General features: G+C 36.8%; 2 protein-coding genes across 6 annotated transcripts in view; one reads left to right on the forward strand and one right to left on the reverse strand.

The window, feature by feature from the left end:
- Positions 1-12,471, forward strand: part of CHCHD3 (coiled-coil-helix-coiled-coil-helix domain containing 3) — a 274,616-nt gene that overhangs the window by 75,952 nt on the left and 186,193 nt on the right. The gene's annotated exons all lie outside the window — the stretch shown is intronic.
- LOC123836044 (large ribosomal subunit protein eL18-like) lies at positions 5,526-11,519 on the reverse strand. The gene is made up of 3 exons (XM_045865165.2): positions 11,493-11,519; positions 8,336-8,463; positions 5,526-6,132 (listed from the first exon to the last, which is right to left on the reverse strand). The coding sequence occupies exons 1-3, from the start codon at positions 11,517-11,519 to the stop codon at positions 5,556-5,558; spliced, it is 732 nt and encodes a 243-aa protein (XP_045721121.1). The 3' UTR covers positions 5,526-5,555.

Genomic DNA, 12,471 nt, shown 5'->3' on the forward strand with positions numbered 1-12,471 from the left:
TACTTAAACATTTCTGCTGGAACTTCTCTTGATTCTGGACTAATAGCAGATGCAGAAGACAAGCTAGACATTCAGCTTCACCCCGGAGTAAGGGGGAGCCTGGGGATATGCACGCACCTCACCCTTACATCATATATGCAGGTGAATATAATGAACACGGAAGTGGCGTGGAGATGGAAGAGATTTCAGGGTGTGTGCATGCACGCTTGTGTTTTTACATAAGAATTGGGAATCAAGACGGGTTCTGGTCTTTCCATGTCCACTTATTAACTGTTTAAATATGGGTGAATCACAGAATTAACTTATATCTAAAAACATGGAAACAGTTATAAAAGAGTATAATCCTACTTGTCTCCTAGTGTTGTGAAGATCAAACAATATGCCGCAATTGCCTTGGCCCTATAAAGTTTTATAATAATGCTATTTTTAATAATAAAAGTAATGACAGTTATTACCACAGCTACTTCTACTACATCTATTAATCTCTTGAATAAACTCCCTTCTTATTGCAAATATGACAGTGGAGATATGATGCAGACATTTAACCAGCAGAATCCAAACAGACTTTCTTCAGCTTGCTGTATCATGGTGATTAGACTCCATAGATCACTGAGCCAAAATAAAAAGTATCTGTATTTGAAAATTTTCTTCATTGCAAAGTATGGTGCTATTTTAAAGAAGTTTCTTTTCTCTTTTCCCTTTCCTACCCCAGGTCTAGAGACTGTTCCCCCTTCACACTGCTTTTTTATTCATATTATTTTCATCTGCTACTTAATTATCCCTGTGTTTAAATTGCTGCTCTCCTTCCCTTTTGGGCACATATCATAATTCATGTTCTACCAAGAGGTAAGTTAACCTGACCTCTGTGCTGGATATTGTTTTAAATCTTGGTTCCATTTGAGTTTTATCTTTACTTATAAGCTAGCTTTACTTATAAGCTAGCTTTTCTGAAACTCTCCTTTTGCTTTCAGGGCCTGCTTTTGCAATGCAATCAGTCTCATTTTCTAGGACTCTGAAGCTGCTCTGGTATTCTTCCTCAGGAGATGGTGTATTGGTTTGATATGGCTGCCATAGGAAAATGCCACAGACTGGGTAGCTGAAACAATAGAAATTTATTTTTTCATAGTTCTGGAGGCTGGAAGTCCAAATTAAAGTGTTGTCAGATCTGGTATCTCCTTTTTTTTTTTTTTTTTTTTTAAGATTTTTATTTATTTATTTGACAGAGAGAGAGAGACAGTGAGAGAGGGAACACAAGCAGGGGGAGTGGGAGAGGGAGAAGCAGGCTTCCCGCGGAGCAGGGAGCCCGACGGGGGGCTCGATCCCAGGACTCTGGGATCACGACCTGAGCCAAAGGCAGATGCCCAACGACTGAGCCACCCAGGCGCCCCAGATCTGGTATCTCCTGAGACCCGTCTTCTTGGCTTGCTGATGGCTGACTTCTCTCTGTGTCTTCATCTAGCTTTTTGTTTTCCCCCAGTTCAAGAGCATCCTTGGTGTGTCTTCCTCTTCTTATAAGGACACCAGTCAGGGCACCTGGGTGGCTCAGTCCTTAAGCATTTGCCTTCGGCTCAGGTCATGATCCCAGGGTTCTGGGATCGAGCCCCTCATCGGGCTCCCTGCTCAGCAGGAAGCCTGCTTCTCCCTTTCCCACTCCCCCTGCTTGTGTTCCCTCTCTTGCTATATCTCTCTCTGTCAAATAAATAAATAAAATCTTTTTTTTTTTTTAAAAATGACACCAGTCATACTGGATTGGGGCCCCACATTTAGGACTGCATTTAATCTCAATTACCTCTTTAAAGGACCTGTCTCCAAATACTATCATTTCCTAAGATTCTAGAGGTTCAGGCTCCAAAATATGAATTTTGGAGGAGACACAATTCAGTCCATAACAGAGGGATAGAGTGATATATACATGTAAAAATTGATGAGTATAGTTTCATGGTTTTCCCTCAGCAGGAAACTCTCATATTAAATCTTTAGCATATCTTTCAGGTCTAAAATTTTAAGTGTTGGTTTTCTTTTCTTTCTTTTTTTTTTTTTTTAAGATTTTATTTATTTGAGAGACACAGAGAGAGCACGAGCAGGGAGAGGGGCAAAGGGAGAAGGAGAAGCAGACTCCCCTGATGAGGGGCTCGATCCCAGGACCCCGGGATCATGACCTGAGCTGAAGGCAGTCGCTTAACCAACTGAGCCACCCAGGCACCCCTTAAGTGTTGATTTTCTAATGGAAGTTATTTTTATCAGGACTTTCCAATGATTATGGCTTGAAAACCTTAAAAAGGGTTAGGGTCAAGATTTATTGATTTGTAAAGATGATGTCATATGTCCGTATTTGTCTGTTTTTATCTAAGCAGGTATGTTGGTAGTAGTAAAACAAATGAGCCAAAGGGTAGCCACTCAAAGGTGGCAAATTAATATGGGCGAGATCTTGAGTTGAAGCTCTGAGCCTCTGCAAGTGTAAAACAGAAGACTGTAAATTTGAACTTGACAACTAACTATAAATGGTAGTGCATTGTCACAGTAAGGAAGGAAGTAAAATCGGTCTTTACAAGTCACATAGTACTTTTTCACTGTCACATATGATGGACAGTGACAGAATTATCATTTCTTCGATTATCACATTTTTGAGTCATGTGAGATATTTAGCCAGTTTTATGTGCTTTACACAGTTTAAAATAAAAGCTCAGTAGTTGTATTTGTTATTTTAAACTTTGCTTTAAAAAAGTAGTGATTTATCTTGTCTTCCCATCGAACTGACCTGAACCCAGAGAGGTTAATTTACCATTTGAAGCCCATTTTTAAAGCATATAGGTCTCCAGGTATTTTTAAGAGCATGTTTGCCAATTCTGTACTTCTTTAGCCCTATAAACATGGGTCTTAAGGAAATTTTTAAGAATTGGCAATAGTGGGAGTTTCAAGTTCTAGCAGTCTTCCACAAACCATGCTGCACGTTGTCTTTGAAACATTCATATTACTTGACAGTTTTCTGAGGTTCATCTTGATTAATTTTAATACATAGATCTTTAATACTTTTGGGATTTATTTTTTCAAATATCCTAATCAACCTCATTGGTTACTTACATCTTTTCAACCCATTTCCATGCTCGTATATGCTCTTATATATATAATTTGCTATATATATATATATATGTTCATTTATATATAAGATATGTTAATGTACATATATTTATATACATAAAATATATAGTATAAATATATATAAATAACAAATATATAAATACATATATTTAGCATCTCCTAGAAATTCAAATACAAGTTTTATTTTTCAATGACTAAGCCATTTTATTTCACCCTGGAATCTGTAATGAAACTGTATAATAATGTCAGTTATTTTCATTTTTATTCTTGTTTAATTTCTACTTAAATGAATGGTAAGTTAATATCATTGTAACATTTACGGCCCATATGAGTGTATTGCATATAAAGATTTCAGGAGGCGTCATTATTGTGTGACATTAAATGGAAGAGTAGTTTTAATAAGGGTTCTGTAGATATTTGAGAAGGAAAAATTTGAAAATGTGTCCCTATTTAAATAGTACTCCCATTCTGAGTTAATTGTATTAAAGCAAGCTAAAAGTGAATTAGAAATTGAAGCAGGTATATAGCCTCTAATAGTTTTGTAATGAGTGGTCTTTTTTGGTAGTACTTACTTTCATGCAGGTTATCTCTCTGTATAAAGAATGCTCTTTTTGAACTGTTAAGTACCACAAATAAAATTATTTTAGTTGTAGGAAAGCCTAATTACGTCGATTTCTTTCATTATAGTAATTATAAATTCACCTACAATGTGGGAGGGGCAGGGATGGGCTGAAGGTTACCAGACAGAGATTTGATTTGACTTTTAGCTTTGCCTTTTAGTAATCTGTGATCTTGAGGAGCTGACTTACCTTCTCAGTTCCCTTTGTTGTGAAATGAGGGTAGTAAGCTACCTACCTGATAAGCTTATTTTTTTTTTTTTAAGATCTTATTTATTTGACAGAGAATGAAAGTGAGAGAGATCACAGAGGGAGAGGGAGAAGCAGACTCACCTCTGAGTGGAGAATCCGATTCGGGACTTGATCCCAGGACACTGGGACATTAAACTTTCCATACAAAATGCTTATTTTTTACAGAGAACTTTTGTCTCTTTGAAGTGTGATGGTTAAGAGCATGGCCTCAGGGGTCAGACTGCTTGGGTTTGAATTCCAACTTTATGGGTTACTAAGTCAGAGACCACATAGCAAATTACTTAACTTCTTTAGAGGTCAGTTTCCTCCTGTGTGAGATGGAGGACAATAATAACACCCACATTAGGATATTTTCAGGGCTACTTTGAGGACATGTCCCTAAGTGGGACATTCCATGTAAAGTTCTTAGAATAGCACAGTGACTCACACAGAATCATAGTACATGTTCCATATATGTGATTGTCTCTCTTGTCCGTCCATCTATCCATCCGTGCATTTCAGAGAATTAGTCCCCAGTTGTATAGAGGGAAAAACCTACCTGCTCTCTTCTGCATGTGCCCTTTCTCATTTCCTCTTGCCTTCATCATTTCTAAGGAGTGTAGAAAATCTCTGTTGGTGAAAGTGCAAGAAAAACAAGCTAAGTGAAGCTAGATGAACTTTTTCTCTTGTGCATGAGCCACTGATTATGTTTCTTCAAGGGTTGTGCCATGCCTAGTTCCAAAAGTGCTAAGTGGGAGAAATGAGATAGGGCATTTTTTTTTCTTATCGGATTAACAAGTGGTTGAAAAATAATCAACTTTTAGCTTGAAAAAATAATCCTTTTAAGTGTTAAAATTGATAATGATGCTAAATGGTTGATTCTTATGCATTGGTGCCTTCACTTTTTTTTTTTTTTTAAAGATTTTATTTATTTAGAGAGAGTAGTGAAACAGTAATATGCCAGGAGCTGAAAACTGATGAGAGAGAGGTTTTAATGGACACCTCCTTATTGCTTTGAAATACTAGGAAGAAAAATACCTAACTTGTACATAGATACACCTTTGAGACTTAATGTAGCCCAGTGTTGTCCTACGGTCACAAGTAATTATTAAGTACTTGAAGGGTGGTTGGTCTGAATTGAGATCTGCTTTAAGTATAAAATACAGATTTCAAAGACTCAGTGTGAAAAAAAGAATATAAACCAGCTCTTTAATTTATAAAAATATCTCTTTAATTGTATTGATTATTTATGGAAATAATTATTTTGGATAAAATACATTGTTCAAATTAATTTGACTTGGCTCTTTTTACCTTTTTAATGTGGCTTTTAGAAAAATTTAAATTACATTTGTAACTTTAATTATATTTCTTTCAGTCAGGGCTCTAACTTTTTTATTTAAAAAATTCATTTGCATAAAAATGGCAACATCACAAAATTGAAAAAAACTCAGCCCGGGACCCGTTCCCTTTCCCCAGTGGTAACCGTCATTAACAATTTCTTGTGCGTTCTTCCTGCCATTTTTCTAAGCATACTTGTGCTGCTCTTAAGTACTTTTGTTTTGTTTTGTTTAGCATTCAAAACCTTTAATAACAAGGAAGGACCTGGGGTTAGTTTTTGCAGCTGCGGCTGGCCCTGCGGCCTCTGGCGTGCTCGAACTTCCGGCCCTTGGATCTCACGTAGGGTTTGGTGTGGCTGTGCGGGGTTCCCGGGGCCTTGCCAAAATGCCTGTACACCTCTCGGCCCTTGCGTGGACCAGAGAGCAAGACGGTGCCACAGCCCTTGGGGGAGTCTAGGGCCAACTGGTCGAAGGGGGGGATCTTGCCTCCAGCCTTGAGGACGCGGCTCCGGGCACGGCTGCTCACACGCAGTGTGCACACCTTCAGTTTGGGCACCTCCTGGACATGCGTGTCGTCAGTTATGGTCCCTACGACCACAGCTGTTTCGTTTTCCCGGCCAGGCAGCTTCATCTTCCGGATCATCCGGGAAAGGGACAGAGGTGGCCGGTTGGTGCGACTCATGAACAACCTCTTCAGCACGACTTGGTTAAAGGTAGAGTTGGTTCGTCTGGCCAGAAATCTGTACAGCTTGACCAACAGTCTCAGGTAGATGTCCTGACTCTTGGGCTCCTTGCGCCGAACCTTTCGGTGCTTGTTGTGGGGATGCCGACTCCCATGATGGCACCTCCTGCTCAGCCCTCTTACGTACTTTTTAAAAGAGAATATTCGGGTGCCTGGGTGGCTCAGTCGTTAAGCGTCTGCCTTCGGCTCAGGTCATGATCCCAGGGTCCTGGGATCGAGCCCCGCATCGGGCTCCCTGCTCGGCAGGAAGCCTGCTTCTCCCTCTCCCACTCCCCCTGCTTGTGTTCCCTCTCTCACTGTCTCTCTCTCTCTGTCAAATAAATAAATAAAATCTTAAAAAAAAAATAATTTAAAAGAGAATATTCATAAAAGCTACTGTAATTTAATATAGATTTTTGGATTAAGGTGGGTAAAAAGTGCCAAGTGAATATCTATCGACCTTTTTGTCTCAGTTATGTCTTCCCTCAGTTATAACTTGAGGGAAGTCTAATTACTGAATCTATGTTTCCTTAAAGAGACACCATCATTACCTGCAGGAGCATCAGGACCAGTGCTTAGGAGGAATTAATTAATTTTCATTGAATTTGTAGCATCAGTTCTTTGAAATGGTTTAACAGAAAAAAAATTGACTGTCACTGATTATGGTGGTAATTAAGATTTTATAGTGAATGAAGACTATTACCTGTCATTGGCAAACTTTTCACGTTTTCTACAGTAGACATTTTAAGGCAGTTTTGTTTCTGTTTATCTCTTTTTGAAATAATTGTTGATATAATTGCTGATCTGGTAAAAATGGAATAGAATTAATAGCATTATATAAATGTTATGATATAAATGAAGGAATGATACTGTAGTTGATAGTAGAGTTACTGATTTTTTTTAACATATTGTTTTGTATGCTATTCTTTTTTTGTTTTTTTTTTGGTACACTATTCGAAGCACATAATAAATGTTCAATAAATACTTTAATGATTAAAACATGTTATATCAAATTGAATAGTAGAGCATTATCACTTGATAATTTTTCTTTTCTCCAAGTTGAAAAGATACTTTGTAAACTATCAAAAAATGACATTAATGGAAATACAGATGTTAGAAAATATTTTGCCCATATATTTGTGTTCATTCTGCTGCTTTTTTATGGTCAATATATGTAACTGTTCATTGTACGCTTGAAATGAATATGCATTCTCTTAACTGTTAGGTGTAGGGTTCTATACATGTACATTAGATAAAAATTGTGTTCAAATCTATAATCTTACTATGTTTTTTTCTTTTATACTGTGTCATCCACTAGTTTTTTTAAGAGCTGTGTTAAATCTGTGATAGTGGATTTGTCAGTTTTGTCTGTATTTCTGACAGTTTTTGCTTTACATAGTTTGAGGCTATGTTACTAAATGCATATGGGTTGAACATTATATCTATTCCTATTTAATTGAATCTTTTGTTATCATCATGTAGTGATCTTTATCCCTAATGACACTCTTGAAGTCTATTTTGTCAGTATTAGTATAGCTGCACCAGCTTTCTTTTGGTGTTTGCTAATTACATTTTTTCCATCTTTTTATTTTAAGTCTTTTTGTATTTTAATGATTTTGCTGTATCTCCTATAAACAGTATGTAGGTGGATTTTTATAATCCAGTCTATTGATCTGTGACTTAACTAGCAAGTTCAGTCCAAATTATACATATGATGGCTAATATATTTAGAATTATCTGCCATTTTGTGCTTTTTGTCTCTTTTTCCCTCCATTCTCCTGTTATTTTTTGTTTATTTTTTCCTTTTTTTCTAGAAGCTAAATGAAGCAGCATAGAAATTGCCATTGTCTGCTCTTTTTATTCTAACAACCACAGTGATAATCCAAGTGAAGGGTTTTGTGCAGACCCTTCCTGGTTCATTGTAGTTGCTCAGTAAATGTTACATAGATTTTTCTGTGTTTACTCACATTGGTGTAATGCTTTGAGTATGACCTAGTGCTTAACAGTGTTTATTTAATTTGATTCTACAACAATCATTTGACATAAGGTGTTACTATTTCCAACTTCTTACGAGAAAAACCACCAGCTCAGAGAAGTTATATTGATAAATTCAGTATGGCAGAGTAGAGTTTTAAAGTCAGATGTTCTAATTCTGATGTTTTAGTGATTATTGACATGGCTGTTAGGAACTGTGAATGCAGATAAATACTGGAAACTGGGCCTTATTTTCATCCTTTGAATAGTGTTTTATTTTAAAAGCACAGTAATATTAACATTCCAGTTAGTAGTTTACAGTCCTTTCTTCACAGTTCTGTGGTTTTGGGCATTACTTCACTGATTTAGATAAATCTCGTTCTTGTTGCTCTTCATATATTAGTTTTAAGACGTAGGATTGTTTGCAAATAAGTCCAATAATGTGTGCATTAGATTGACACTGAACCAACTTCACTGTGTGAACCTTTAGATTAGGCACTTAACCTTTATAGAAGATAAGGAGATAGGTTATTTGATCTAAAGTTAATACTTTATAGTTTCACACATTTTTAAAAAGAGGAATAATCAAATTGATATGTTGATGCAATTGGCAGATTTGATTCTTAAATGTATTTGAATGCGGACTCCCCAATGTTACCTTTATGATAACCCTCCTTTCTCCACCTCTTGGCTCAGACGTGAGCTCCTAGTAATTTAAAAATTCTGATGAATGACACTTGATAAACGGCGTGATGTTGTGAATACTGATAAGCGCTAGAAATTCAGTTGGTGAAGCATCAATTTCACACCTGAGACCCCAGCTCAAAGTTTAGGTTAAAGGTTTGCCTGGAGTCTGTAGTCTTTTTCTCAGGTCCCCTGATAAATGCAGTGATTCTAAATCACATTTTTCTTCTGCATCAAATCCAGGCAGCACTCTGAATCATTAAATATTAAACCTTATATTCAAGAACATTATTCACTCATTAATATTGCATTGCGGCCTAAACTGCATTGTTCAAAACATTTTAGGATGTTATGCAAGTCTGTCAAAATATATTAACAAACTTAGTCATGTTGAACTAAGCAAAAAAGTGACAAACTGTTTGCACCACAAACGTGTTGCAGTTGAATTTTTGTACAATGTAAGCATTTTGAGTTGGGATATTTGGAAATCACTGTAAAGATAAAATGGATGGCAGTGGGATCCAGATGGAATGAATATTCATCTTCCACGTAACATCTGCTATATATCTTAATGAAATTTATAGTTCTCCCTGAAATTTTTCTTCCTTGACAGTATTTATTTATCTTTAAAATTATTCTAACTAGGACTTGAATATGAGTTAGTACAATTCTAGCTGCTTATAAAACTGAAGTATCTAATTCAGGGACCATTTTTCAAATCTCCATGAATGCTAGCGTCATTGCAGAATTGAAGCTAGATACGCCTCCTGTGAACTGTGGAGTAACTGGGACGCTTTTGATATTCGGCAGAGTGTAAGAGAGTGATCGAGTTCAAGCCTTGGTTTCTGTGACCAAATTTGTTCTGGATTGCTGTGAACGCATCTGGTTTCTTTCTGCTTTTCACAACCCTGTTAGTTACAGTGAGAAGCCATAAAATTCTTCCCATGAAGGAAAATGATAGAGGCATTTTTGGGTTTAAAATTCTTCCTTCTTAAAAAAAAGAAAAGAAAAATCCTTTTTCTGGTGCAATAAGGAAACGCCAAGTAGTAAAAGGTGTGAAAATATACAATTGATGAGATACATTGTTTTTTTGTGCAGTGGCAACACCACATTTTATAAGCTTTATCTGAAGTACGATTACATTGATTATATTACACGTTAGGGTTATTGACATTTAATGGGTTAGAATTTAATGAGGGAGCTCAGTAAGAGAGTGTAGGTTGATTTTAAAACATTCTTGATGACTTAAATATTTTTAGACAGGGGATGGATTAATTTTCCTGTGATATGTGGATCAGAAACCTTGTAGCCCATGGGCTCATCTTGAACACCTACAGCTGTTATTTCAAAAAGGATAGAAACGGGTATTGTGAAGTAAATAATGAAGGTGGCATAGTGAATTCCTGCTGGCTGAGAGTTAAATTATTCATTTTGTTAGTTTAGCTAACATGGTTCGTGCTGCGTGGGATTGGAGCACTATGTCAGTGACTAATATTGCATAATTAAAAAGCCTTAGTTCCTCAGGCCAATAATATAAGCCAAAATTTAGAAATGGTTGTTAACATTGTGGAAATAGTTTTATTTGTATAAGTAGATGTGGTTTACCTAATCATTTTGAAGTTTTTACGTTATTAAACATTTGTGTATAACACGTAGGCAGTGTGCCCAGGATGTTTTTAACTGTAGTTAATCTTGCAATTCCTTCCCCTTGCTTTGATTACCACCCACAGTGTTTTTCTTCTGGATAGGCTGCCCGGGAGTAAATGGTCCGGCTCAAAAGCCTGAGTATACTCGTTCTCACTGCAACGATGCAGTTCCTTTTCTCACTTAGAATTATGTTGCAGATCAGTGAAGGGGTTTGGAAGGATCACCACCGCTATAACTACTAAATTTGAGGGACCGCGTAGCTACTTATGGTAACTGAAATGTTAATGTATTACCTTTGCAGTCTTGGTAGCTCTGAAGAGAGAAAGACCTAACAGAGGCCTCTGAATTTCTGTGTTCTGTTATACATAGTATTTTGTAGTCATAATCAATGTATACATAGTATTTTGTAGTCCTAATCAACGTGGCTGTAATCTTTAGTTTATGCTTTCTCACTTAATGTCATTTTATATACAGATTATACCTTCTGGAATAGTGCTATATACAGCAGGATTTCTCAATCTCGGGCATCTGTGGGTGGGGGGAGAAAGTGGAAGCACATTCTGGATCATCTGTTAGCCACTTGTTGCCATATAATATCACTACCTGTGGTTGCTTTTGCAGTTGATTATGGCCAAATGACAGAAGATGGAGGGCTTTGTCAGGGGAGGGAAGAAAGACTAGAAGTGTATGTTAATGTAATTGAATCGGAACACCGGACATTTTACTTTGGGGGGCTTTAAGCATTTTGGTTCCCACAACCAAGATCATGTAGTATAGTGACGAGCACATGGTTTTTAGAGTCAGAAATCTAGAATAGAAATCTTACCACGTCCTTTCTTATGTGATTTTGAGCAATGCATTTAATTTCTCTCTGCTTCGGTTTCTTTAGCTCTGAAAGGTGAATAACTACTACTCTGTGGAATTTTTGTGAGGATTAAATGAAATAATGTATGTAAAACACCTGTTAAAATACCTGGCACAAGGAGGTACTCCCTAAATGGTAGCTATTATAATATTATTGAATATTATGCATATTTTTTTCATTTAAATGGTGTAAGTTGTATGTGAAAATCTTCAGTATGCAAAATAACAAATGAAATGGACTAGAGAGTGAAAGGACCACGTGGGTCTGAATACCTTTTGTTAGATTGAATTGGAATTGTGTTCTGGTAGACTCCTTACCAGCAAGGCCTGGATGTCCTGCTCCATCTCCTGCAGGTTGATTCCTTGTTCCTACACTAGGGTCCACAGATTGAATTTGCAAAAAATAAAAAAATAAAAAAACAAAAACTTTTTAATGCATTTTCATTTCAGGCAGCTCCATTTGTTTCTTTCATTGTTATCTTTGATGTGAATTCTGAATGGTTAATAATTCCTATTTCTTAAAGTATGTCTGTGATTTTACTTTTGAGTCAGAGATGGAAAATATCAAGTGAGGGAATGAACATGAACCCTAGAATGAGAGTAGATAAAGTCATACAGAATTTTACATTTTTGGCTCTTGTGATACATCTTTCTGCTCTCTCATGTTCTGTTTAAGGGTGAAAATTAGATGAAATCCAGTATACTGTTTAGTGTGGCTTTCAGATCAATGCGTTTTTCTTTAGCATGATTTTATAGGGAATGCTAGAAATAAAACATCTGCCCAAGAATGAGTTTGTAGCTGGTGAATAGTGTCAGAGAGGCGTGCAAATTGGTTGCTGTTATCTAGGGAGAATGCACTGTGGAGCCAGCATGGTGGGTGCTGATGTTGTCTGTTGTACTCATTGTGCAGACCCAGGTGACTTGTAACAGAAAGATGAGCTTGGGCTAAGGGACACGGCCCCTTCAGCTCTTGATATTTCTTTTGAGGTTACAGAGCAGTTGAGGTGAAAAATATAGGGGCATCTTTGTTCACATGTGAGACTGATGAATATTCTTTTCTAAGGCCTGTGTTTAACCAGCTAATAATAACAATTGTGGCTGTGCTCAGTGATATAAAATTTGATTCTTAAGAGGCTGTTTATCCTTTTGTTGTGGTGGATTTCCATTCGTTTTTTTGAGAACAGAATTGGTCTTGCAGCATATACTCCTTTGGTGGAGGGTGGGGGGGTTGTCTTTCTGCTTCACATACAACTTCATTAGGCTCTTCAGCTTTCCAAAGAGGATGTCACTGTTCTCT

This window comes from Mirounga angustirostris, unplaced genomic scaffold (assembly GCF_029215605.1).
Source record: "Mirounga angustirostris isolate CCGP_5_RB_7025 unplaced genomic scaffold, mMirAng1.0.hap1 SCAF_12, whole genome shotgun sequence".
In the NCBI taxonomy this organism is placed as follows: domain Eukaryota; kingdom Metazoa; phylum Chordata; class Mammalia; order Carnivora; family Phocidae; genus Mirounga; species Mirounga angustirostris.